Source organism: Cydia pomonella, chromosome 1 (genome assembly GCF_033807575.1).
Source record: "Cydia pomonella isolate Wapato2018A chromosome 1, ilCydPomo1, whole genome shotgun sequence".
NCBI lineage: Eukaryota > Metazoa > Arthropoda > Insecta > Lepidoptera > Tortricidae > Cydia > Cydia pomonella.
Window position 1 is genome coordinate 19,709,454 of NC_084703.1, and position 24,683 is coordinate 19,734,136.

At 36.5% G+C, this 24,683-nt stretch overlaps 2 protein-coding genes across 12 annotated transcripts in view; both read right to left on the minus strand.

The window, feature by feature from the left end:
* The window catches only part of LOC133526962 (sensory neuron membrane protein 2-like), a 56,808-nt gene extending 51,223 nt beyond the window's left edge, over window positions 1-5,585 (minus strand). Inside the window, exon 1 of the mRNA XM_061863838.1 lies at window positions 5,485-5,585. The gene's annotated coding sequence lies outside the window, so the exon portion shown is untranslated. The remainder of the gene's footprint in view (window positions 1-5,484) is intronic.
* Window positions 780-24,683, minus strand: part of LOC133526851 (protein AF-10-like) — a 96,843-nt gene continuing 72,939 nt past the window's right edge. For 7 of the 11 annotated variants that reach the window (XM_061863698.1, XM_061863681.1, XM_061863713.1 and 4 more), the window contains 4 exons: window positions 24,458-24,629; window positions 14,421-14,541; window positions 13,590-13,724; window positions 10,773-11,108 (listed from right to left, as the gene is read on the minus strand). In XM_061863698.1, the coding sequence (XP_061719682.1) occupies window positions 10,807-11,108; window positions 13,590-13,724; window positions 14,421-14,541; window positions 24,458-24,629 (730 nt within the window). In that variant the 3' untranslated portion in view covers window positions 10,773-10,806. Of the gene's footprint in view, window positions 7,396-10,771; window positions 11,109-13,589; window positions 13,725-14,420; window positions 14,542-24,457; window positions 24,630-24,683 lie in introns of those variants that run through there. The other 4 variants (XM_061863755.1, XM_061863738.1, XM_061863731.1 and 1 more) reach the window with 4 other exon arrangements.

Sequence of the window (24,683 nt, forward strand, 5' to 3'; positions counted from 1 at the left end):
TATAGTAAAAAACCGGCCAAGAGCATGTCGGGCCACGCTCAGTGTAGGGTTCCGTAGGTACTCTTCCGTCGAAATAAGCTAAACTGGAGCTTAAAGTATAGTAAATTGTTAACCAAGGGATGAAACGGTACCTTTCACCCGAGTTAAACAAATAGGCAAATTTGCATTGTCTTTTTACTATGAAGGGAAAACTTTTTGCGATAACCCAAAAACAGCTAAACTGATCATGTTTTCATTTAATGTCTTTCTTAAGATCTACTTCCACGATTTTTTTCATATTTTTTGGACCTATGGTTCAAAAGTTAGAGGGGGTGGACACATTTTTTTTTCTTTCGGAGCGATTATCTGCGTATATATTTACTTTATCAAAAAAATGTTTCTTGAAAACCCCTATTAGTTTTGAAAGACCTTTCCAACAATACTTTACCCCCACTTTACGTGTAGGGGATGTACCCTAAAAAAAAAAAAATTTTTAGATTTTATTGTACGTCTTTGTCGGCTTTATTGATTTATATATCCATGCCAAATTTCAGCTTACTAGCACTAACGACCACGGAGCAAAGCCTCGGACAGACAGACAGACAGACGGAAATGGCGAAACTACAAGGGTAGTTGACTACGGAACCCTAAAAAAATAAGGAATAATCTTTATTTTGTTGAGCTCATTATTTGACAGCTCCCCAGTAGTTGCGAACGCTATGCGGCGCTGCCATCGTGCACGCTCCCAATATCACAAAGAATGTGGGTTGGCAATATTGTTATCAAAGAAATAAAGCGGGTATTTTCTAATTGAATTTATTTACTTCAATATTTAGTACGTTTGGTAATTGGCTGTTTATTTCATTGTCAAATGCATCAAATCATTAATTATAATACAAATATTCTCCAGAACTAGGATTATTTCCCATACATCACTATCATGATAGACCAATTTCCGATTAGGATAATTATTTATTTATTTAAAGGACATTAACCATTAATTAAATTAGAATCTAATTAACAAATCAATCACAATGGAACGAAGTTATGCTTACACTAGTGTTACTCTGACGCAGACTGAGATCATGATTAGGAAGGTCACCTCGGTGTTGCACAATGCCACTGGGAATATTATAACGAATTATTAACTAAATTACAAACAATTCAGCCAACTCATACCACATGTGCCCAGCGGGCCGCTTTCGACCCTTTGGTAAAAGCTTTCCCATCATTATTAAGATAAGTAGCGGAGAGAACTTGTAGACCAAAAAATAGCATATAATATAGGTTGAGGTCTGTTCATCAGAACAGAACTTAGGTGGTGTCAGTGAGAGAAAATCAGCCTAAAAGTCATTCATCAACGTAAATATATTGTGTGCTCGTATTTGTGGCTTTGTAGCGGTAGCACTAATATACAGTCAGCATCGAATAAATAGTGACGGCCAAGTAACCTACCTTCCTTACTGCAGAAATAAGGATGTGTTTAGCCACCTTGGAGTTAACTATATATTTGACGCTGGCTGTACATATTCAATGAAGTATACCAAAGATAATTTGAAATAGAGGTGTATTGTCAAAGAAAATCTCATCTTTCGACACATAATAAAAACTTTTAGAACTCCATTTGATTTTGATCCTTATTCTTTTACTGATATGAGTTACATATCAAAAAGTGGCGCCATCTAATAGATCAAAGGCCAAAGGTATAGCAGCATCGTTTCGAGCGATGGCGCCATAGCCTTTAGGTAGTGCTCGGTAAGAAGGCGCCACTTTTTAGGGTTCCGTAGCCAAATGGCAAAAAACGGAACCCTTATAGATTCGTCATGTCCGTCTGTCTGTCCGATTCTGTCACAGCCACTTTTTTCCGAAACTATAAGAGCTGTAAGTTCAAACTTAGTAAGTGGATGTATTCTATGAACCGCATTAAGATTTTCACACAAAAATAGAAAAAAAAACAATAAATTTTGGGGGTTCCCCATACTTAGAACTGAAACTCAAAAAAATCTTTTTTCATCAAACCCATACGTGTGGGGTATCTATGGATAGGTCTTCAAAAATGATATTGAGGTTTCTAATATTATTTTTTTCTAAAATGAATAGTTTGCGCGAGAGACACTTCCAAAGTGGTAAAATGTGTGTGTGTCCCCCCCCCCCCCGTAACTTCTAAAATAACAGAATGAAAAATCTAAAAAAAAATGTATGATATACATTGCCATGTAAACTTCCACCGAAAATTGGTTTCAACGAGATCTAGTAAGTAGTTTTTTTTTAATACGTCATGAAATTAAAAAAAAAAATTTTTTTTCAACATACGCATACATGTGGGGTATCTATGGATAGGTCTTCAAAAATGATATTAAGGTTTCTAATATCATTTTTTTCTAAACTGAATAGTTTGCGCGAGAGAACCTCCCAAAGTGAAAAAAAGTGTGTCCCCCCCCTGTAACTTCTAAAATAACAGAATGAAAAATCTAAAAAAAATATATGATATACATTACGATGCAAACTTCTAACGAAAATTGGTTTGAACGAGATCTAGTGAGTGGTTTTTTTAATACGTCATAAAATTAAAAAAAATTTTTTTTTCGTCAAACCCATACGTGTGGGGTATCTATAGATAGGTCTTCAAAAATGATATTTAGGTTCCTAATATAATTTTTTTCTAAAGTGAATAGTTTGCGCGAGAGACACTACCAAAGTGGTAAAATGTGTGTCCAAAGTGGTAAAATGTTGAACGAGATCTAGTAGTTTAAGTAGTTTTTTTTAATACGTCATAAAGGAACCCTTCTTGGGCGAGTCCGACTCGCACTTGGCCGCTTTTTGATATTTAACAAATTGAACACATTTCAGTGAAATAGTAAGGAACTAAGTCAAATGGCGTTCTAAAAGTATAATTACGTGTCGAAAGATGGCAGTCAATTTACGTCCCTACAAAGATTTCTTTGACAATACACCGCTATTTCAAATTCTCATTGAGTATACGAATAACAGCAGTACACGCGATATCCTAGTAAACCATTCATGCCTACATCGGCATAAGTGAGGAACAATAACACCTTTAACGCTAGACCAACCTTGAATCACTTGCAGAGCATGAACATTGTAAAAGCACATTACGATACAAGTGCGAAAAATAGGAAATTCGAAATGAGTGGCGATAAATTAAAACACGACCGAAGGGAGTGTTTTAAATCGACACGAGTTGCGAATTACCTATTCGCACATGTATCGTACAACGTTTTACAGTACATATGGCCCTTTAAATGTTCGACACAGTAACGTAATATGCTACTTCTCGCACTAGTGCTATAAAGTAGCCCCATATGTACTGTAAAAGCAATTTCTGACCGTCATTTTAAAATTCTAGCATGAAATATTCTCGACGAAAGCATTCGTCTAGCTAGAGTGAACATACAAGTGAGTGACGGTCGAATCTTACAAAATAAAGACTCAATTATTACACGAGTTTGACGAGTTACAATAATTGTACATTTTTATTCTGATATAATGCTTTTGAAAATACTCAATGTCAATGTGCTATGTCGTAATTATGCAGGACGAGAGTGAAGTCGAGGCTGAAAACTACTTAATCGGCCCATAAGATCTGTTAAAAAGGTTTTAGCTTTTATTTTAATATTTCCGCTGAAGTAGACTTGTCGGAGAATTAAATGGTGTGAAAAAATAATGTTCTAATAAAATAGATTCATACAAATAAGCAGTTGTAATTATTTCATTAATGTGCCACTAATTTATACTTTCTTTGGTGAAGGATCATTTTTCACAATCCAGCCGCGTATTCGCGTCTGAAGACAATCAGAATCCCAATGTAACCAAGAATTTTAAATGATATATATTATGTTTTGAAAAGTAATAAACAAGCTTTCACATCATGGCTACATTATTTTATTAAAACCTTTGTATTACATTTTATCAGCCAAAAAAAAACCTTTATGACAGAACGTATGGAATGACTACGTATGTATAAAGTATTTGCTTGCATACATCGAGGAAATTACGATTAAAATTATCAATAATGCATGCGATTCGAACACATTGAACGTTAAGTACGCAGTGGCCGTATTTATTTCTTGGGTGAATCAACTTTTTTTGTTTTGTTATCCTGTCCCGTTGTCCAAGGGACAACAGTGGCACAGTTTGTTTGAAGAGACGTTGTATGCCGTTCTATTAACATGCTAAGTAGGGGGCCCATTATGGACATTGGTTATAACGACCACAAAAACGCAAGTTTAATACATTTAAGTACCATAAAATCAGTATTTCAATGAACTTTTGTCCCCTGGACAACTAATCGTAACCATAGCAACGAGTGACGCTAAAAAGTTGATTCTCCCTCTTATTTAATTTAAAGTTATGGTAGCACAATAAGTACTATGCTTATGTAATCTCTTATTACTGCCAACTTAGGTTTTTATTACTTGGAGTAATAAATAAATAATTATTTACGCAATTATTTTACTAATACTAATCAGAAAATAACAAATACTCATATGTAGGTATAGTTTAACCCTTTACCAGGCTAAGGGATATATATTTCCCACATGAAGCACTTCAAATATGTGTTCTATTTTCGATGAGTAAGACTGACATTCCATTGTCATTTTTGAATTGTCAGCCTGGTAAAGGGTTAAACTATAAGATAAATGTTCATTTGAAATTGTAACTAAAAAAACATTCAGATTGCGACCCAAACTTCACTCTGCATAGAGGCCTTTTATTATTTGCCGCGAAGACATGCTAAATCAGAATCACATACACTTTTTCCTAGGAATCTTAGATCCTGTTGCACCAAACAATCGAGGGACTGATTTACTAGAATTATGCAGCTTCCCACACAACTAAACGAACTTAGTTACGATTAGGTGCCGACGGTTAGGTGCAACCGGCCATTTATACAAGCCATTTGGATTTTCTTTACGGATCTTGAATAAAACCATTCATAAATTATCATGCTCCAAAGAACCTCGTTAACAGCAAAGATATACAAATATAATAGGTATTGATATGATTAACAAAGATATGCCTTCCAACCAATACATGAATTTGAATATATTTTTTATTATTTATTTGCTCCTAGAAACTTAAAATACAAAAATTAGTACTACAACACAGAGAAGGTTGTGCAATGGTATTCAATTAACAAAATCATTAGAAAAGAAACATTATCACATAATATTTATGTCAACAGTTAATTCAAATGCACGGTGCGAGAAGCATTATTTGAATCAATGCAATATTAAATATTGGTGTATGTTAAATGTTTATAAATTAACAAGTCCAGTTTATCATTTAATGTTCAAAATAAACATCACTTAATACAAATGTTTAAACTAATAAGAAAGTTGCATCATACCAAATTATACCCTTTATTATAAATTGAAAATTTAAAGCCCATCTTTCCATGCTACACTGATTGAATAATCTGGCATTGTCTACTTCGAAACAAAATCTATCTTAGAATTAAATTAACATACATGTAAAACCAACCTTGTATCATGATTGTCAAAACGTCCGTACTAACAGCAGCAACAGCACTTGACTGACTTGAGTGTCACTTGGAAGAGCTGTCGCGTCGTTGCAATCATAATGACGAATGTTTTATAAATTAACTATGTCAACGATGGTAAACTTTCGACGACTGTTCACTTACTCATTCTAATATTTTATTGTGATAAACGTGCTAGTCGAATTCCATTAGCACCAAGCGACAGAATTTTATCGTGTCTTTGTCATTGCTGATTATTCGAAATTCAAGAAACATTATCAACACATTCAACACACAATAATCTATTAGAACTTTTACTTTTTAAGGTGTCTTTCGGCTTCATTATCATTTCAGCTTCAAGTAGATCCACCAGGTGCCACACGCGATTTTGTTCTCCAGTGTCTATGCGACTAAAACCTGCCGAATACTTAATATAGAACACACTAAGGACGTAATGATCCTTCGATAGGTTTTCCGTCAGTGGTTATTATTTATACCGCCGCCAACTGCCACAGCAATTTTATATTCTTTTTCTATATGTTCCGACCCTGGCATTGTCAATGAACCAGCGTCTGTCCCATCTGCGTGAGAATTTTTTACTTTTAACCTTATTAAATTTAGTTATAGAAGAGTTATTTAAAGTTGTAGTAGTAGAATTGAAACGTCTCAGTATATACGCGATTTTTTAGTATTTGGTAGCCGACTTAAGCGGAAACTGTAATAGTAAATAGTTGATGTTAAAATCCATGGATCCGTACAGGGAAATACTTCACCTGACCAATTCAGGGCACAATTTATTCTTAGACTTGACAACTCTTCTACAGTCAATCATTCTTGGTTAGAGTGCGCAATGGCACTGATTAAATATGATCTTAGAATGTATATGATATGTTACAGAACATTGAAGAACACAACACTGAACAATGAGTATACAGTCAATTGTAACACCAAACATTTACCATTTATTACAATAATAGCTGATAATAGCGGTCAATATTATTATTTTGTTGAGAGCACACAAATGTTTCAACAGTTCTTAATAAGCAAATCAAAGATTACGTTAACAACGACATCACAAAGAATACTGTATTGCACATGAAACGTGTTACAGTAGCTGCGCTTACGAAATATTTACAGAAAAGTTTTAAACATAAATTTAAATCAGTTTCAAGATATTTGATTTATACAATGCTATGGATATAATCTTATATGAAATGTTAAGCGCAACTTCAGTATACATTGTAATAATGCAGGGACGCATGATGTTACGCAATGGCCTTTGTTTTATTAAGACGGAATTATTAAACAGCGCAGAGCGATTGTCCTCGTGTTAATCGTCCGCAATGAAGTCCAAATTAGCACGTATAAGTGGTTCACGACTGGTCCGGCCGGCGTCAGCGTCACAATATTGATTATGCTGTAGCGACTCTGGAGTCGCGGAACGTTATTCACATTTTCTGAGAGCTACCCGATTGTCCGAGCCCTTAGTGTCTTTTCACGTTTCGCACTATCGCAAAATTGCTTTAATAACCACAAGCTGGGCACTAACGATCGTCAATTAGTAATTAAATATTATATAGAGTGGGTATGTATTCTTAGACAGGTTCGATAGAAACATAATGGCGCGGCGACTCGTCCGCACTCGGGTGATGCAGTAACCGGCAACTAATAAGTGACCCGCTCACGGTCGCGTCGGCGCCGGCTCAGTGGTCGAACTTGAGGATGGCGTCGATGGAGAAGTCGGCCCGGCGCCGCTGCTCGAGCATGATGTAGGTCTGCACGGTGCGCAGCGCGTCGGGGTCGCGCGCCGCGCCGCTGCCTCCCGCGCCTCCCCCGCCGCCCGCGCCGCCGCCGCCGCCGCCGCCACCAGGCTGCTTTCAGCTAGGCTTCTGCTGCACTTCACGCATCATCAGCTGCAACAAGTCCGGATCGACTTCATTATTTTAATGTAATCGGATATGCCACGAAATACTTTATGCACGAAAGCGAATAACGCCCAGTTAAAACTTAGGTTGATCAAAATAAGCGAACATGTGCAAAACTCTAAAATCCGCATAAATACTTATCATGATTACCAAACTATGCAGTTTGGCAGATAAGTAACAATAATGAATGTAACTTCTCTTTTTTTATACTATTCAATTTAAAAAAGAGCATTTTTAAAAATTATTGGTTATTCACGTGCATCAAATGAGAACATTTACGACGATATTTTTGATTTTATTAACGTCATCAAACCAAAAAACATTCTAACAAAACTGTAGCCTAGCCAGTAGCCTCATCAACAAGAATTTTAATGTAATGCCGATCACCGACGTTGAACAGTTACATTTGACTTCATGACTGAAAACTATTTTGCAATTTTTGTTTAATAATCAATCACATTCAACAACACGAAATTAATCTAGGATTGTGAAATCCGTATTTTTTTTTACAGTTTTATAAAGATGTTTAAAAACGTAAAATTAAAAAAAATATATTGTACTAATGTATATTAAACACTTTTCTTGTTATAAGAAAAAAAAAAACAATGTATGACATATATCTTAAAAGCATTTTTTACGGCATAAATAGCGAAAAATTTATTCTTCATGATTTTTTTGCACACATGTTGGCGCAGCTGTGAGCGAGATGACGTCACATCACGCTGGCTTTTTGTATGGAGCGTTTTCACTCGAGGTGCGCGCGCCACATATACTTCTGCAAATTGTAAGTTTCCGGGGTATAACAGATACCAGGTTTATTAGAAACATTTGTATCTCACGGGAAGTAGACTCGATAGCTATTTTTTCCAAAAATTCATGCATGAAGCTAATTGTGCACTGTCAGTTTATACTGTCATAACTTCATAAGCGCTGGTGGCCTAGCGGTAAGAGCGTTCGACTTGCAATCCGGAGATCGCGGGTTCAAACCCCGGTTCGTACCAATGAGTTTTTAGGAACTTAGGGACGAATATAATTTGATGTTTGCCAGTCGGTGAAGGAAAACATCGTGAGGAAACCGGACTAATCCCAATAAGGACTAGTTTACCCCCTGGGTTGGGAGGTCAGATGGCAGTCGCTTTCGTAAAAACTAGTGCCTACGCCAAATCTTGGGATTAGTTGTCAAGCGGACCGCAGGCTTTCATGAGCCGTGGCAAAATGCCGGGACAACGCGAGGAGGAAGAAGAGTTTAGACTGTCATTCTTAGTATATAACATGACTGTCTTATCTTACTCATCATCAATTTGATAATTCACAATGTTCATAAAATTATAAAACATGTAATTAAATCGTGATATGTGTACCTTGGGCAGATTAAGTGTCCTAGTTTAAAATAACCATAAAATTAAAACAAAACCTCAAATCTGAATATTAAACTTGTTTTTATTTTAAGCATACTCTATATTTACAATAGTGCATTACTATAGAGGACGGTAAACGAAGGGTTGCAGGCCAAGTAGATATAGACGGCCGAGCGTAGCGAGGTCGACAGCGATACGCGGCCGGCAACCCCGTTTCCCGCCGAGATTTGTATAGTGCTTTTCTCAAACTTGCAATGAAATAATAAAAAAAAAATAGGATGATGATGATGATGATGATAGTGTCATGTCCTAATGTGATAGGTTATTCAGTGCGTGGGGTATTGAAGGGGAACAAAAATGTAATTATTTTGGCGCTACCACGCTACACGCCATTACGTTTTTTTTCTTTTCTATTTCTTTCTTTTTTCTTTTTTTTTTCGAAACGAAACGAAAATTTGATTATTTTTACGCTACGACGCACGGTTTAGGACGAGATACAGCCCTATAAAGATTTCTGCATGACTGAAAAAAAAAAACTTTTTGGGGCTGTATCTCCGTGCGTCGTAGCGCAAAAATAATGAAATTTTTGTTTCTCTTTGAATCCCTGAAACAATATTTAACAAACACAAAAAAGACAAAAAAAACACAAACAAGACAAAAAAATTAAAAAAAAAGCATACTAGCAGAATTTTGCTTATAGGTTTTTTATGGTTGAATGCCAAAACTTGCCATAATTTGACGTTTAAAAACAAAAGAAGGTTGCCTTACAGGCCTAGGTGTGTGAGGCTGTATGAAATTTCCTTTACATATCATCTTCACTCATCGCACCTGATATGTAGTATTTCCGGACCTAATTTGAAGTAAGTCATGTCAACATTTCATTACAAGTTTGAGAAAAATTAATCAATGCGCAAATCGCTCTCCTTTAACCTGTATAAATTTACGCATTCTCCCATAGAATGAGTAGCACGCGGCACGCACTACCTCAATTAGTATATCGTCCCATATCTAGACCAACCGATGCTTGAATGAATTTAAAATCATTCCCTGTGTGCTCCCAATCCTGCTGAGCATGTATCCCCATATAGAAAAGTCCAACGGATTCAAGTCTGGTAAAGATGCAGGCCATTCTTGCCACAGTATAAAACCTGTCAAATTTGTTCGACACCAGTCTTGTGTACGGTTAGCTTTGTGAGACGGAGCACTGTCTTATTGAAAGTAATAATTGTCATCTCCAAACAACTTTCGGATATTTTCTAGCATATGATCCTACAACACGTTCTGAATATAATAGTCTTGGTTAATTTTTACTCCCCAATCAATGAACAGCAGTGGTAGTTTGCCCCTAGGTGATATGGCACTCCATACCATGACTGAGCTGTAAGGCTAATTTGTCTACTGGAATATCCCTCAATGAACCACCGTAAACACGAGAATTTTGTTTGTGGCTAACTTACAATTGAAACATCTTTTCGTCGGAATAAATAATTTCAGCGCCCTCATGCCAAGCTAGCAAGTGCCTGCATTTTTTAACTCTAGCTTTTTTCTGGTCTTCTGTTAATCCATGATTTTTTTGTTTTTTGTAGGCCTTCAATCCTAGATTATGTCGTGTACTCATTGATCGTCGGGATATTTTCATATCTTTTGCGAGTTTCCTTGCACTTTGGGCTGGATTTCGCCGAATACGCTCACGAACGCTTTTTTAAATCGCTCAATGGTCCGAGATATGAACCTTACATTAATATCTATATGTTTCAGCTTCGTAAATACCTCGCACGGTCGCGGAATTTTTGCTTGTATAAGTTTACAACTAGCTGGCATTTCGCGACCATGTTGAAAACAATAGATATCAAGCTGACGTCTAGAAATCATAAAGACGCATAAATTCTCGATTAATAAAAAATAATATAGTTAAGAAAAGTTCCGCTATATTTAAGTAAAATGGAAGTACAAAACTAGGACACTTAATCTGCCCAACCCTGTATATGAAACAACATGCAATGAAATCGTGTACTTTTTGTGGAAACAGAGTGGATACAGACTAACTCGTTGCTGTTGTTTTTGTTTTAAATAAATCAGAAACCGAGAAGAAACTTAGTATAGGTATCGGCACCAGAGTTGAAATCACGTATACAAAACTGTGTGTGTGAATGTAATGAATGCAATGATTGACATCAACTCTCCTGCTGATACTAGGGGCGCGAGGGATTGCGAGGGGCGCGGCGTGTACCTGGTGGCCGCGGTCGGAGGTGATGGTCTCGGCGGGGCGCACGGGCGCGGGCGGCGCGCGCGCGCCTCCGTTTTCGCGCGCGCAGCCGCGGGGCTCCGGCGGGCCAGTAGGCACTGCGCAATCGAAAATAATAGTACATTACGATACAAGTGTGCTAAGTTGGTCATTACACACGAGGCGATATTGTGTGCGCGAGCTGCAAGCGAGCGCGCAATAAGAAAGCCGATGTATGTAATGACTATAGCACACGCGTTACATACGACGTTTTTTAACACACTTGCGAGGAAAAAACAAAACTTATAAATTAGATTTTTTTTTGTCAAAACAGTAAAGTACAATTTTCAAAATGGTGGCTTACCTACAGTTTTAAGATCGAATATTTGCACCAAAGCGTGCTGGGCTCGTAGGCACTTATTCGCCAGTTCATTGGTATAAGCTACTAACACGTTTTCCAAGAAAGACTGGACGCTTTTGCTGATTTTCCATTGAATAAAAGTTTCAAATGCCGCCAATTATTTTTCACCCGATTTTGATGGTAAAAGGCAAATATCGTTCTCGGCTCTTGCCTCTATTAGTATTACTGGCAGCGTCAATTTTATGTGTTCTTCTTTTTCAATGCTTGAAAATTACATTTTCGTCAATATATAAACTAAAAACATGCAAAACAATTCCAATTTTATGACAATTACGGAAAATGCCTAGCACTTAATTTTTTTTTAAAGCACGATTCTAATGTGAACTTAAGGCAAAGGCGCGAACGAAATCGACAAATAGCCAATGAAAAAAAAGATTAAAAAAGCTAATATTTTCGTATTTCTATTCGACGGATGGAAATCAAATCAATAAAATGTTATGTTTATTCATTAATGTAATTTTCAACACACTTGCTCAAAACGACATTTTTATTTCACCGGTTTTTGGTTCATAATCCTAGATATTAAACACGCGTGCTTTTTCAGTATATTATAATATAACACTTGGGCTTTTTCATTATATAATCCGACTGAGTTAAGAAGGTAACTGATTGCAAATAATGAAACGGAGCCTTCTTAATTTGGTCGAGTAATACTTTTTTTTAAAGAGGTTTTATCATACCAAGCATAATTTATAGATTAAATTATCTCGTAAAGTACATTAATGAATAAACGTAAAATTTTATCGATTTGATCTCCATCCGTCGAATAGAAATATAAAAATATTAGCTTTATTACATTTTTTTAATTGGCTGTTTGTCGATTTTTTTCGCCTTGCGCGCGCTTTGGAATGGTTCGTAAAAAAAAAAAATAACGCGCCAACCATTTTCCTTATTTGTCATAAAATTGGAATAGTTTTGCATGTTTTTAGTTTATATATTGACGAACATGTAATTTTCAGGCATTGAAAATGACACATAAAATTGACGCTGCCAGTAATACTAAAATAGAGGCAAGAGCCGAGATTGATAGCTTTTTACCATCAATTCGCAATCGGGTGAAAAATAATTGGCGGCATATGAAACTTTTATTCAATGGAAAATCTGCAAAAACGCCCAGTCTTTCTTGGAAAACGTGTTAGTAGCTTATTCCAATGAACTGGCGAATAAGTGCCTACAAGCCCAGCACGATTTGGTGCAATTATTCGATGTTAAAACTGTAAGCCACCATTTTGAAAATTGTAGGTACCTTTGATTTTGACAAAAAAATCTGATTTACAAGTTTTGTTTTTTCCTCGCAAGTGTGTTGAAAAACGTCGTATGAGACGCGTGTGCATTGGTCATTACCCACATCGGCTTGCTTATTGCGCGCTCGCTTACAGCTCGCGGGCACAATATCGCCTCGTGTGTAATGACCAACTTAGCACACTTGTATCATAATGTACTATTATGCGATAATTTAATCATAATGAAATATAAATTATGTTTGGTGTGATAAAACCTCTATGAACTAACATTTGAAACCTTATAGTTGTTTAAAAAAAAAAGTATTACTTGACCAAATTAAGAAGGCCCAGTTTCCATGCATATTATTAGCAATCAGTTACCTTCTTAACACAGTCGGATAATATAATGAAAAAGCACGAGCGTTATAATATACTGAAAAAGCACGCGTGTTTAATATCTAGGATTATGAAATGAGCCATAAATCGGTGGAATAAAAACGTCGTTTTGAGCAAGTGTGTTGAAAATTATTATTTATGTTTTTGCATATTTCTTTGTTAGGCTAAATCTCGACAATGATTTAATTTGTATAAGCTTGCATAATGTATAAATTTAGTTCTATTTTTTTTCTCAAATTTGACTGACTGTTTTTCTTGTATGGTGAACCGCTAGAGGTTACAGCCTAAAACCGGTTCGGCCGTCATTCTGGGCTATACTTTTAACTTTTAGGTCCCGAAAAAAACCGATTATATAAGAACTCTATGTATGACCCAAATAATTAAAATGTGCTACAACGAGTTTTCCTATAAAGCTTCTCTTATTTGGAAGTCGGTTCAGTCCACTCAGAAATTTTGGCTCGACCGCAGTTTGTTAAAAATAATTTAAGTAAGAAACTTAGAGCTCAATCAGGTGACATTTATCCAGAACGTTTCAAAGACAGGGCGGGTTATGCACTGACCAGCGGTGAGCGGGATGGCGAGGCGCGCGTTGACGGCCAGCAGGTGGTCGCGGCGCTGCAGCAGGCTTCCCACGTGTTCCTCCAGTCGCACGTTCTCAGTGCGCAGCTGGTGCAGGCACGACAGCAGCGACGCTACTGCACACACAATCACACTCGTCAGATTACAAATATGATACCTAAAAATACCTAAATTAACAATTCATTATCGAATGTCACTGCTGACCTGATATCGCGTCGCTAGGAAGCGAGGGTTTAAGTCTCGTAGCACCTGAATAGTAACCCGACAGTTTACTAGATCTGGTTTTGAGTTTATAGGGTAAATTTCTGTCTTATGCCGATTACAATAGATCCGATTGGATAATTTGTTTTTCGCCCCTTTTCACGAAGCGTCGGTTATTGAAAATTGATCAGTACCCCTAGTGTAAATAAATTCGATTTTGAAACGTGACGTACGCGTTTGCGTTTAGTCTCATTTTGTATTGGATTTAGAAAGAGCGCGCCAAGCGGGAAGTTTTGGGAACTCAAAATCCTATACAAAATGAGACAACGCAAACGCGTTCGTCAAGTTATGATGTCGATAAAATTTACACTAGGGGTACTGGTGAGACAAGATATCATCATTTAAAAACCGAAAATATAAATATAGAGGTCACATCTTATTTGATGATATTCCAACACCCGAAGTGCTTTAATGGGCCTCGTAACTGATATTCTCTCCCACAAAATTATACACTTTCCATAATAGCATTAAAACGTATAATCAAACGTCCGACTGCGTCTCTATTGTCCCAACCGTGCGGCAGTATATAGAAAAAAATTAGTGATATTTACTGTCGAAATGTTGCGCCTGCTCCATGAGGAACTGCGAGCCTTGCTCCCACTGCCGCTCCAGCAACTGGTCGAGGCTCTGCGCGCCCGACCCGCTGCGCGAGCTCGCGCCCTGGAACAAGAACTACTCACATTAACTACTGGCAACATGCACTTACAACCCGATGCTATGCAAGGTAAGTACGAGTATACTGCTCGTTACTGTTGAGAGTACGCTGCTGTTAGATATGTCCACACAACGGAGAGCGAGCGACTAGTTAAAAAAAATAAGAACCATATCGTCTTACATAAGCTTCACCGAAATCAATGTTGCAGTGCTTGTCTTAAAGCTCATTTCGTGACATCAAGCTTTTGCTAGAGAATCCGATGCTTGGTAAAATCAAATCGGATAATTGGTCCTAGGTTTAGGAAAAAATAATGATTATTTATAAATATTGTAATTCTTCTATTTCAGTGTTTTTATTTACACAAATCGACACCCTAGTATGGGACACGGACCTCAATGAGGATTGTGTTGTAGGCACTAGACGACGATACACGGTGTTTTTGTTAAGAGGCCGTTATGGATTTTATTCACAAAAATGTCAAATTGATAGATTTAGTCGCTGAAATTGTACACCTTTTGTTAACTATTGGAGATAACAAGTACTAGTTTATATTAGCACGTCTTGTTATCTTTCATTTAAATAAATATTTTTTTTGAAAACAGGCTCCCCTTGATTGGTAATGCCTTTTTTTCTGATGGGCGTTTAAGTAAACGCGCGTAAAGCACTGGTTTTGTCGATCTTATTTGTAAATTTTGTAAAGTTTGGACTGCTAAAAATGGTAATTTTGTATTACACATTTCCTGTACTTCAACTTTAATAAACTACATTTGTGTTATTATAAATTTGAAGTAGTGTAAATGAAAGTTAGACGAAATCAATGTTCTCCAGAAATTACTACAAAACAAGTGACAATTTCTCTGATAATCGACTTAATTTCAACGTCATTTTGATACTTAAATAATCTACAACATTTGCTGAAACTGTTATTATACATCATTTTGTATGATTTACCACCATAATTTTTTGATGAATTTTTAAAAACTCTCCCTTTTCGTCACATATTACCGGAGACGCACGCTTGCGACTTCATTATTAAGGCGCTACGCGCCGTTTTTGTCGAAAAACTGTTACTTTCTAGAGGCTATTTCTTCTAAATGGGTATTAAAAAAATTATGGAAAAAATATATATGAATGTTCATATCGCAACATTTGACCGTTTTCCTAAAATTTATAGATTCACCGTAAAAAAAAATACGACAGGCCGTTTTGCGGCTAACTTTGCTTATTTCTACTAAACGTCTAAATCGATTAAAATTATTTTTATACTAAAAATGTTTTAACAGGTTCTACAAATGCAACATAGCTTTTGTTAATCAGTTAATATTTTTTTAACAAATCGATCATTTTTTCAAATTTTTTGCGTATGCAGCTCGAAAAAGACGTGGCCGTCAGTCGTGTGCCAGCTTTGAGACGAGGAGACTGTGTCGCTCGTCGTTCCGGTCCTTCCTTGCACTATGAATGCTTGTGTATAGCCCAAGTGCTATAATATCGGAGTAATTGTGGCCAAAGAATAAATAACTGCAGAGCGCTGATTTGGTCGTGACGCGCTTTAGCGCGAGCAACACGGTGTTTTAAATTTAATAGACGTTTATCAATAACGCCATTAATATAATAACTGTTAAGTGCTAATTACATCCACACTTTATCAGGCTTGATATCAGACCCAATTTCGGGACCGAGAAAGAATATTTTTCCGTTTCACCAAATATCAGTATCAGTACATAGTTTACAATAAGTATTTGAAATGTAAAAAATGAAAATGATTTATTTGCAAAAATATCAAACATTGAACATTTTTGGCAATTAGAGTAGAGCAAGTATTTTTTACATTTCAAATATTATTTTATTAACGATGTGCTGATATTCCATGAAACGGAAAACGATTATCAGGCCCGAAATCGGGACTGATTTCAGGCCTGTTATCGGAAAGTGTGGATGTGATTGGCGCTATATAAATAAGAAGTATACAACTGTTACAAAAAAAAAATATGCCCCTGAATAATCTTAGTTTTTATAAACCTTGGTGGGGTTGAATTCAAAGGTTAATTCATTTTTTTTCCAAAAAGTAAAGACCATCCGAACAAATAAAGAGATATCCTAACTTTGAGGCAATTGCGGCTATATACTTTATGGCCTCTCTCTGAAAATCAAGCTTTAATCAATATAAATTTAGTTATATCGATCTCCTAGAAAATCTTGCCCAATGTAGTAAACATCTCTTCAATTATACTTTACATAATAAGGTTGGTATTCAAATTCAAACATAAGACGAACTCTTTATCTCACATACGCGAGCAGAGCCACGGGCACGTCTAGTTTTATCATATTAGTCAATAATTTAGAATATTTTGTGTAAAAACGTAAATTGTTACTTAACGCTAGTGCTTCACAAAATACTCATATGACTGTATCGAAACTCGTCGGTATATTAATAGGTATGGAATTTTTAAAGTATAAAACTGACTTAGAATAATAACAATTGTTATAATACCTTTTTATAATATAAAATTATATGTATATCGGCACTACCCGTTCAATGTTGTAAGTTTATAGTTTCCTGCTACCCAAAGGTTGTCTGGAAGAGATCGCTTCTTAGCGATAAGACCCCCTGTTGTTACCTAACTTTTACGTGTTTTTTTCATTTCCTGTCTATTTTTAACTGTATGGTGCACAATAAAGAATATTTACTTACTTACTTACTTACTTTTTTGAAGGTAAATTATGTTAATGTGTTCTTCTTCTCTCGTGTCGAGGTTCCCCTAAGCAGTAGATGCCCAATTGCCCAGAATGCAGCGGTGCTGACAGCCCGGACCGTGTTAATGGCAGGTAATGTTTAGCGGTAAATTTAAACTTCACTTTCCAACACAGTAGAGCCTGACCTCGAACCTGATATTACGGAATTTCATTGGAACTTTTTTTTTTAATTAACTGAATATTTTGTGTTGACGACCGGTTTGGCCGATTTGTGTAATAATGTCTTATAATATTTATTTATTTATTTATCTTTACATGAGAATTACAGCGCCCTCTTGACAATGACCATATATTCCTGGTCGAGCTTTATTTACATTTTAGCCACTTTTCCACGGCTTTGCCCCAAACACAAGGAAACAAGACAGCGTATACACACACAACCCGACTTGTCAGTTGAAAAGGCGCGGAAAACAAATAAAAAAATTAAAATAAAGGTACTATAGGCACCAATAGTGTCTAATAATAGTAATAGTCCGCCGGTTCCTCTCTCTGCGGCCCTATTCACCGGCAGCTTGGGCCTTGCCCCGCTGCTGGCGGCACCCTAGGTTAGGTTTTTTATAATCTTTTGTATTGTTTTGTAAGTGTTTTTATATTTTACTTTTATATACATATTGTAAAAAACCTAACGTAAGAGAAAAAATGAAATAAAGGTAATAATGCTCATATAAGTAACATTTTAAAAAAACCCATTTGGAAAAGTAGTCAATAAATCAGTCAAACGCCGATAGATTATTAATATGTTGTAACATGAAATCACTATTTTTAATCTCAGATAGACAATTTACGCACACACTTGCATTTAAATTTTGGTTGCACTTTTGAAGTTTTTATTTCTATGTTCGCTATTATACGCACATAGCGTTGTCTCGCGCAAACATCAGAGCGACGTGCGAATCAGATCCAGTGTGCCAAGCACCTTAGATCATAATACGGTTGCAAAAATGTATGGATAGCAAACTTGAGGCCTTTCTCTAGTAACTTCATCGATTCGAAACCTGATTTCTTGACTTACACTCGATACAAAAATCAGACATAAAGTTGCCTCCAGAATAAGGCGAACAGCGAGATTGATAGATAAAATTATACCAGGAATAACAAAGAAAAAATATTCACAAGTATATTTCGATAAAATGATATCGATAAGTAAGATGTTGCAAATACAACCAATGTGATAATGATAAAGGGGTCTTTAAAATCCTATTTCGTCACCTTCTTAAATCGTCCACAATGCCTGTCGTCAGTATACAATTCCTAAGTCGTGCACATTACCATTTTGATATTAGTCCCAGATCGTCCACGTTCCTATTTTGGCCACAGTGCCAGCTCGTCAACATTATTCTATAACCGTACCACCCAGAATCCCGACTGCCTTCTATAAATAAAATAACCTCTGCACTTTTCATTTACTTTTCGACTGCTTTTTTCTAACTGAAAAGTTTTGTTGGCCTGTGATTTTAACCTCCACCAATGCCAATATAGAGAACCATATTTCTACGTGGACGAGTATATATATATCAAAAGTTGTAAAATTGTAACGTTGATCGGTATCAAACCAGGAGGTGCGAACGCAAAAATGCAAATTTGAGGTACAAGTGAAGTGCATACTGGTGCATGCGTTTAGAGGAAAGTTGTTAATTGCGAGCGCTTGACTGTCACATTTGTCACCATAAATATAAAATTGGTGTTTTAATTTCATACCTGTGGACGGTAGATGCCTATTTAATTTCTGATAATATTGTTAGTTTGACTGTCCGGTCTGGAATGGCCTTTACAATCGAATCAAGTGAGATTTCGTCCTGCAAACGAGTTTCATTTTCGTGTGAGAAATTGTCCCACTATTGCAGCACGGTACAGGTAAGAAAGGTGTCTTTTTAGACCACAAGTCCAACACAGAACATTTTATAGGTCTCATTCGAAATTCAAAATCTCGGCCGCAGGGCTGTACCAAGGCATTTCTTTTATTTGTAAAATTCTTTATATTTCTATTTCGTAAATATATATGTTGCAAATAATAGGCGCCTACCATAGGCGTTATACAAGGTGTTATGAAAATTCTAATGATATATTTAAGAGCAGAATTGGTATTATATTTCATTAAGGAAAAAAGGGATTATTTATTTTTATAATCCCTTTCGGCCGCGTATGTAACCGAGTTTTGTAACCAGGTACAAAATAAGAAAATGTACTCTTTTCTCATAATCAGTCACAAACCAGTAAAAATATTTAGAGACTTGGAAATATTTTAATACGAAAGACATACATAAGTTACAATGTCATTAAAGCCAGTAGAGTCGTTGAAATTATGGATGGAAGTCATGGAAGTTGATTTTTCTGAGAAATAAACTGTTTAATGTTAAATAATTGTAATAGTTCTGAATTTTTTCCTGCTTTCAAACATATACTCAAACCAGCCATTAACTAGCAAGTTGCTTGAGCATCACTTTTTATAGGAGTTGGAAGATTTAGTAATTTTTTAGTACTTTGGGGGAGAATTTTTCCCAATAGGTTGAGTTTGGGCAGCTAAAAAAATACGTGTCTTATTTTAGACTACTCTATAACATATATATTATAAATATAAATCAAATCGGAACCGGACGGTTGGGTACCTTTCCTTGTAAGTTTGTAACTGGTAACGAGAAAAGATATAACTTTCTTCTTTTGTAACCTCACAGCGGTTACAAAACATAGTTACAAAAGCGGCCGAGAATGTTTGAGTTTGTAACTGGTTATGAGAAAAGAGTAAATTTTCTTATTTTGTATCTGGTTACAAAACTCGGTTACATACGCGGCCGAAAGGAAATAATCAATTTTTTTGCGTGGAGAAATTAACGACCTCTCCATACTGTTTTTTTGTTACGACTAAAATGTTTTTATTTTCTTTACATAGGTACATTCAGTATGCCTAACGAAGTTCATGGTTCATCATAACATTACGGACCATGTTCATTTATATACCCGAATGCAGCGCCACACCAGCCGAGTCTAAAAGCAAACTATAATCCACAAAAATTTCTTCAGTAATAACATAAAATAAATAAATGACACCTATTTTTCGATAGTCGGCTCGAAACTTGCGGAGGGCATATTACTAAAACTAAACACTAGTCAAGAAAATTTAGCCTCGACAGTAGTCACTGCAAAAAGTAATAACTCCTCAGGATCCTTTTGTATCGAGCCTACAGATCCGAACGAAGTTCAAAGTCTTATACTTAGATTAGACCTTAACAGTGCCTCTGGTCAAGATGGTATAAGTAATAGACTTTTAAGATCTATTAGTGATGTTATATCTCCTCCACTTTCGGCTATTTTTAACCTTAGTTTCTCGTCGGGTTCATTTCCTCAAGACTGGAAGACCGCTGCCGTAGTTCCAATACACAAAGTTGGGCCTACTAATACACCAAACAACTACCGGCCGATCTCACTCCTTGGAGCTTATCCTAAACTACTTGAACGGCTAGTACACAAGCGTCTTGTCCAATTCCTGGAAAAAATCAGCTCCTGTCTGACCGTCAATTTGGCTTTCGCCAAGGAAAGTCTACGGATGAGGCTGTAAAAAAATTAACAGATCTTGTCGTTTCACATCTTGATCAAGGCAAAGAATGCATTGGTGTTTTCCTCGATTTGGCAAAAGCCTTTCACACGGTGTCGATTCCCATCCTGCTTAGAAAACTGGAGGCTTTTGGAATCCATGGAAAATCGTTGGATTGGTTTTCTAGCTATCTTAAGAGTAGAAGCCAGCATATTAAAATAGGAAACGTCACTAGTGCTGCGAAGCCTGAGATATTCGGCGTACCACAAGGCAGCATACTTGGTCCTACGTTATTTGTTGCATATATCAACGACATCATGTCGCTAGACCTTAAAAATAGTGAAGTTTTGTGACTCATGGCGGGACGCCTATGATGTGGCTACAGCAGGGTTACAACGACTATCCACTTGGCTAAACCAGAATCTTTTAACCCTTAACACTGACAAATCAAAATTTATCGGATTTCATAAAACAGCGGCATCATGTCCTCCACCTGCCTTTTCTTGTCTTAAAATCCACAGTCACATTAGCATAACACCGCCTACCTCTGCCTGCTCCTGTGACGGTATAAATAGAACCAGTTCACTCAGATACTTAGGCGTTATAGTCGACGAGAACCTTAACTTTAAAAAACATATTTCAGCGACATCTGGTAGGGTTCGCAAACTTATATACACTATAAAACTTTTAGGGGAGGTTGCGGATACTCACCTGCTTAGAGTTGTATATTTGGCTCTGTGTCAGTCTATTTTAAGTTATTGTATATTCGCTTGGGGTGGTTAATCGCTGCTAAATCAACTTTAATCACTTTAGAGCGAGCACAAAGAGCAGTTCTGAAAGTCTGCCTAGGACTCCCCCGACGGTATTCTACTTCTGAACTTTTTATTAAAGCGCACGTCTTAAGTGTTCGTAGATTGTTTTTACTGCGTGCTTCCCTTTACGTACACAATATGGTCAGTCGTCAGCCTAATCTACAAGACATGATACAAAATTCCCAAGCCCCCTGTTAAAACTGCTTTTGCTATGAGATTCTCGGCTTATCTCTTTCCGCATTTATACAACAAATTAGTAAAAATCTGCGACATAAGGCACTGTAACTTAACTGAAGCAAAAAGGCATATCCAACCCCTACTACTTTCTTGGAACTATGATGAGTCAGAGGATATTTTGAAATGACTGTAGTAGACGACAATATTCAATTGCGTCTGCTCCCGAAAGATGAATAACTTCTACAGCTACTTTTCTTTTATTTTGTTTTCTCTCACATTTCGTAGTTATACACACGCACATATTCATACATACATACTCACATATATACACACATACCCTCACATAAACACTTTCACTTACATACAACTTACTGAGACCTTTTTAACTGTTTTTGTGCTTAGTTTGATAGTTAGTCATATAATAAAAAAATCTTATTTAATTTAGCTTTAACAATAATGTATTCTGTTAAAATGAGAACCGCACCATTTCGATACTTCTCTGAGATTCCCACGTGACAGGCTGAGCCTAGTGTGGGGATCAATGTACTGCTGGTCTTGTAATGCCAAATTCTTGAAATAAATATTATTCTTATTCTTATTCTTAAATAACAATTAATAAATATTATACGGACATTCATACACAAATTGAATTGATTGATTGAAAAATATTAATAACTAATGTTTGCTCGTCGGCGACGGTCTGTCCCTTAGCAAACATACTAAACCTACTTAAATTTGTCTTGTCACTTGTTTCTACCCGGGATACATAATTTTTTTGTCCGATTTTGGATACCGTGTACGTTATAACATACGAAATATTTATATTATATATATATATATATATTTAATTTAAACTTATATAAATATTTTATAAATATATATCGTTGTCTAAGTACCCTCAACACACAAGCCTTATTGAGCTTACTGTGGGACTTAGTCAATTTGTGTAATTGGGAGCATGCGCTTAGCATTCGCAACTACTGGGGAGCTGTCAAATAATGAGCTCAACAAAATAAAGATAATTCCTTAAAAATGTTTATTATTATACAGTTACCAATGTGCGGAATCTTTTCGTTTTTAATGTTAAACACACTTGACTTTTGATTACTGAACATAGTCAGAATTATCTGTGTATTTTATATTATTCGGTTAATTTTCTTCGTCGTTGTTTTGTTACAAATTCAATTAAAAATGTATGTTTCATTATGTTTTGATGGCCCACTTCGTGATCCTCTTCCTGGGGATACATATGATGCTTTCAAGTATAAAAGTTTTGCCTTCTTCACAGGTTTTAATCAATTCATTTTATGTTAAAACAGATGTTCTTTCGCTTATCACAACGTTTGTTGTGACAGACGACAGACAACTCTGCGTGCCAAAAGTATGTTTCTGACGGGCTTTCAGTAACTGTCATTATAACTAATATTACAATTACTTAATGTTGGTACACTGTATTAGCCATACTATTTTATTAACATCCAAGCAAAACTCTGCGTTGACATAGACTAGATAAAATGTTTAGCCGTTACGTTGGTAAGCCTGGAATAATACTATATGATATAAAAGCCTAATTTCTAGCTCGATGTTGGAAATACATAAAGTTTACTACTACTGTTTCGTCCAGTATTATTGCAGTTTACCATTTATCAGCTATTGTGACCTATTTTTATCGTAAATATGATTTTAACGCAAAAACGTGAACAAAATAACGGAATAGTATGGGAATTGACAGAAACATTTAGCATTTTTGCCATATTTGGTCACATCAAGCGCTGTAATCGTTCCGGCTTCCCCCACCACCCGCTTTGCACGCTTCCAATAGAGTCCTATAATGTTTATTTATTTTATAAATCGGTGTACACTGGTTGTAGTGTACGGTTCTGCCCGTTCACTTGGAGTCGGCTGTTGGTGACCGTTACATAATGATGTTACAGGTACAATTACTAGTACTGTCCACTAAAAATCATTTTGTACTTTATTTTTTAATGGTTACTTTATTTAATAATTTTTGTAACAGTATAAAAGTACTATTCGAAGTATTAGAACAAATTAAATTATTTTTATTTGTTTTTTATTTCAAGTAGAAACACTACTATATAAATTATAAACTGAAATGTCATATACTAACAAAAAGTGACCAAGGCCTCCAGTGCCCCAGGCTGGAATCGAACCAGCGTCCTCTGCTATCGCGGCAGGTGCCTGAGCCACTCGGCCACCGGGGTCACGGCAGCATTGGTCGAATATTTCCAGGTATATGCATCTCTTACTGAAGGCTTGCGGCGTCCCCTAGCCATCTCTAAGGTAGAACAGTATGGTTCGGACCTTCTAACTGGATGCAACTCAGGTGATACTGAGCTAGCGAGAGAGAGATGGCGCTGCCAATCAATACCATTAGAAGTATTAGAAAAAATTAAATTATTTTTAGAAAATATGTCAATTTGTTTTTATTTCAAGTAGAAACACTATTATATAAATTATAAACTGAAATAAATAAATATTTTTTTTTCTTAGTAAATGACATTTATTTCAGTTTAGTATAAAAGTAGTTGTAAAGCTGAGGTAGCTGAGCTGGATAAAGAGTCAGAGGGCGGGGTGGAAGCAGGCCGGGAGGTTACGGCCAACTCGAAGCGAACGGATAGTATCTATCGTGTTGTATATTACCGGGGCCGCCTTGTTGATGAGCGGCGGCGGCACGAGCGGGTCGAGGCCGGCGCCGCCCGCCGCATGCGCCGCCAGCTCGGCGCTCAGCTGCTCCTGCAGCCGCGCCGCCGCGCCGCTCTCCGGGTTCAGCTCGTTGCCCAACATGTGCGGCGCCGAGTACCCGCCACCCATTCTGGACCAATACAACATGTAAGCTAACACAGATGTTTTACACTAAGATACAAAC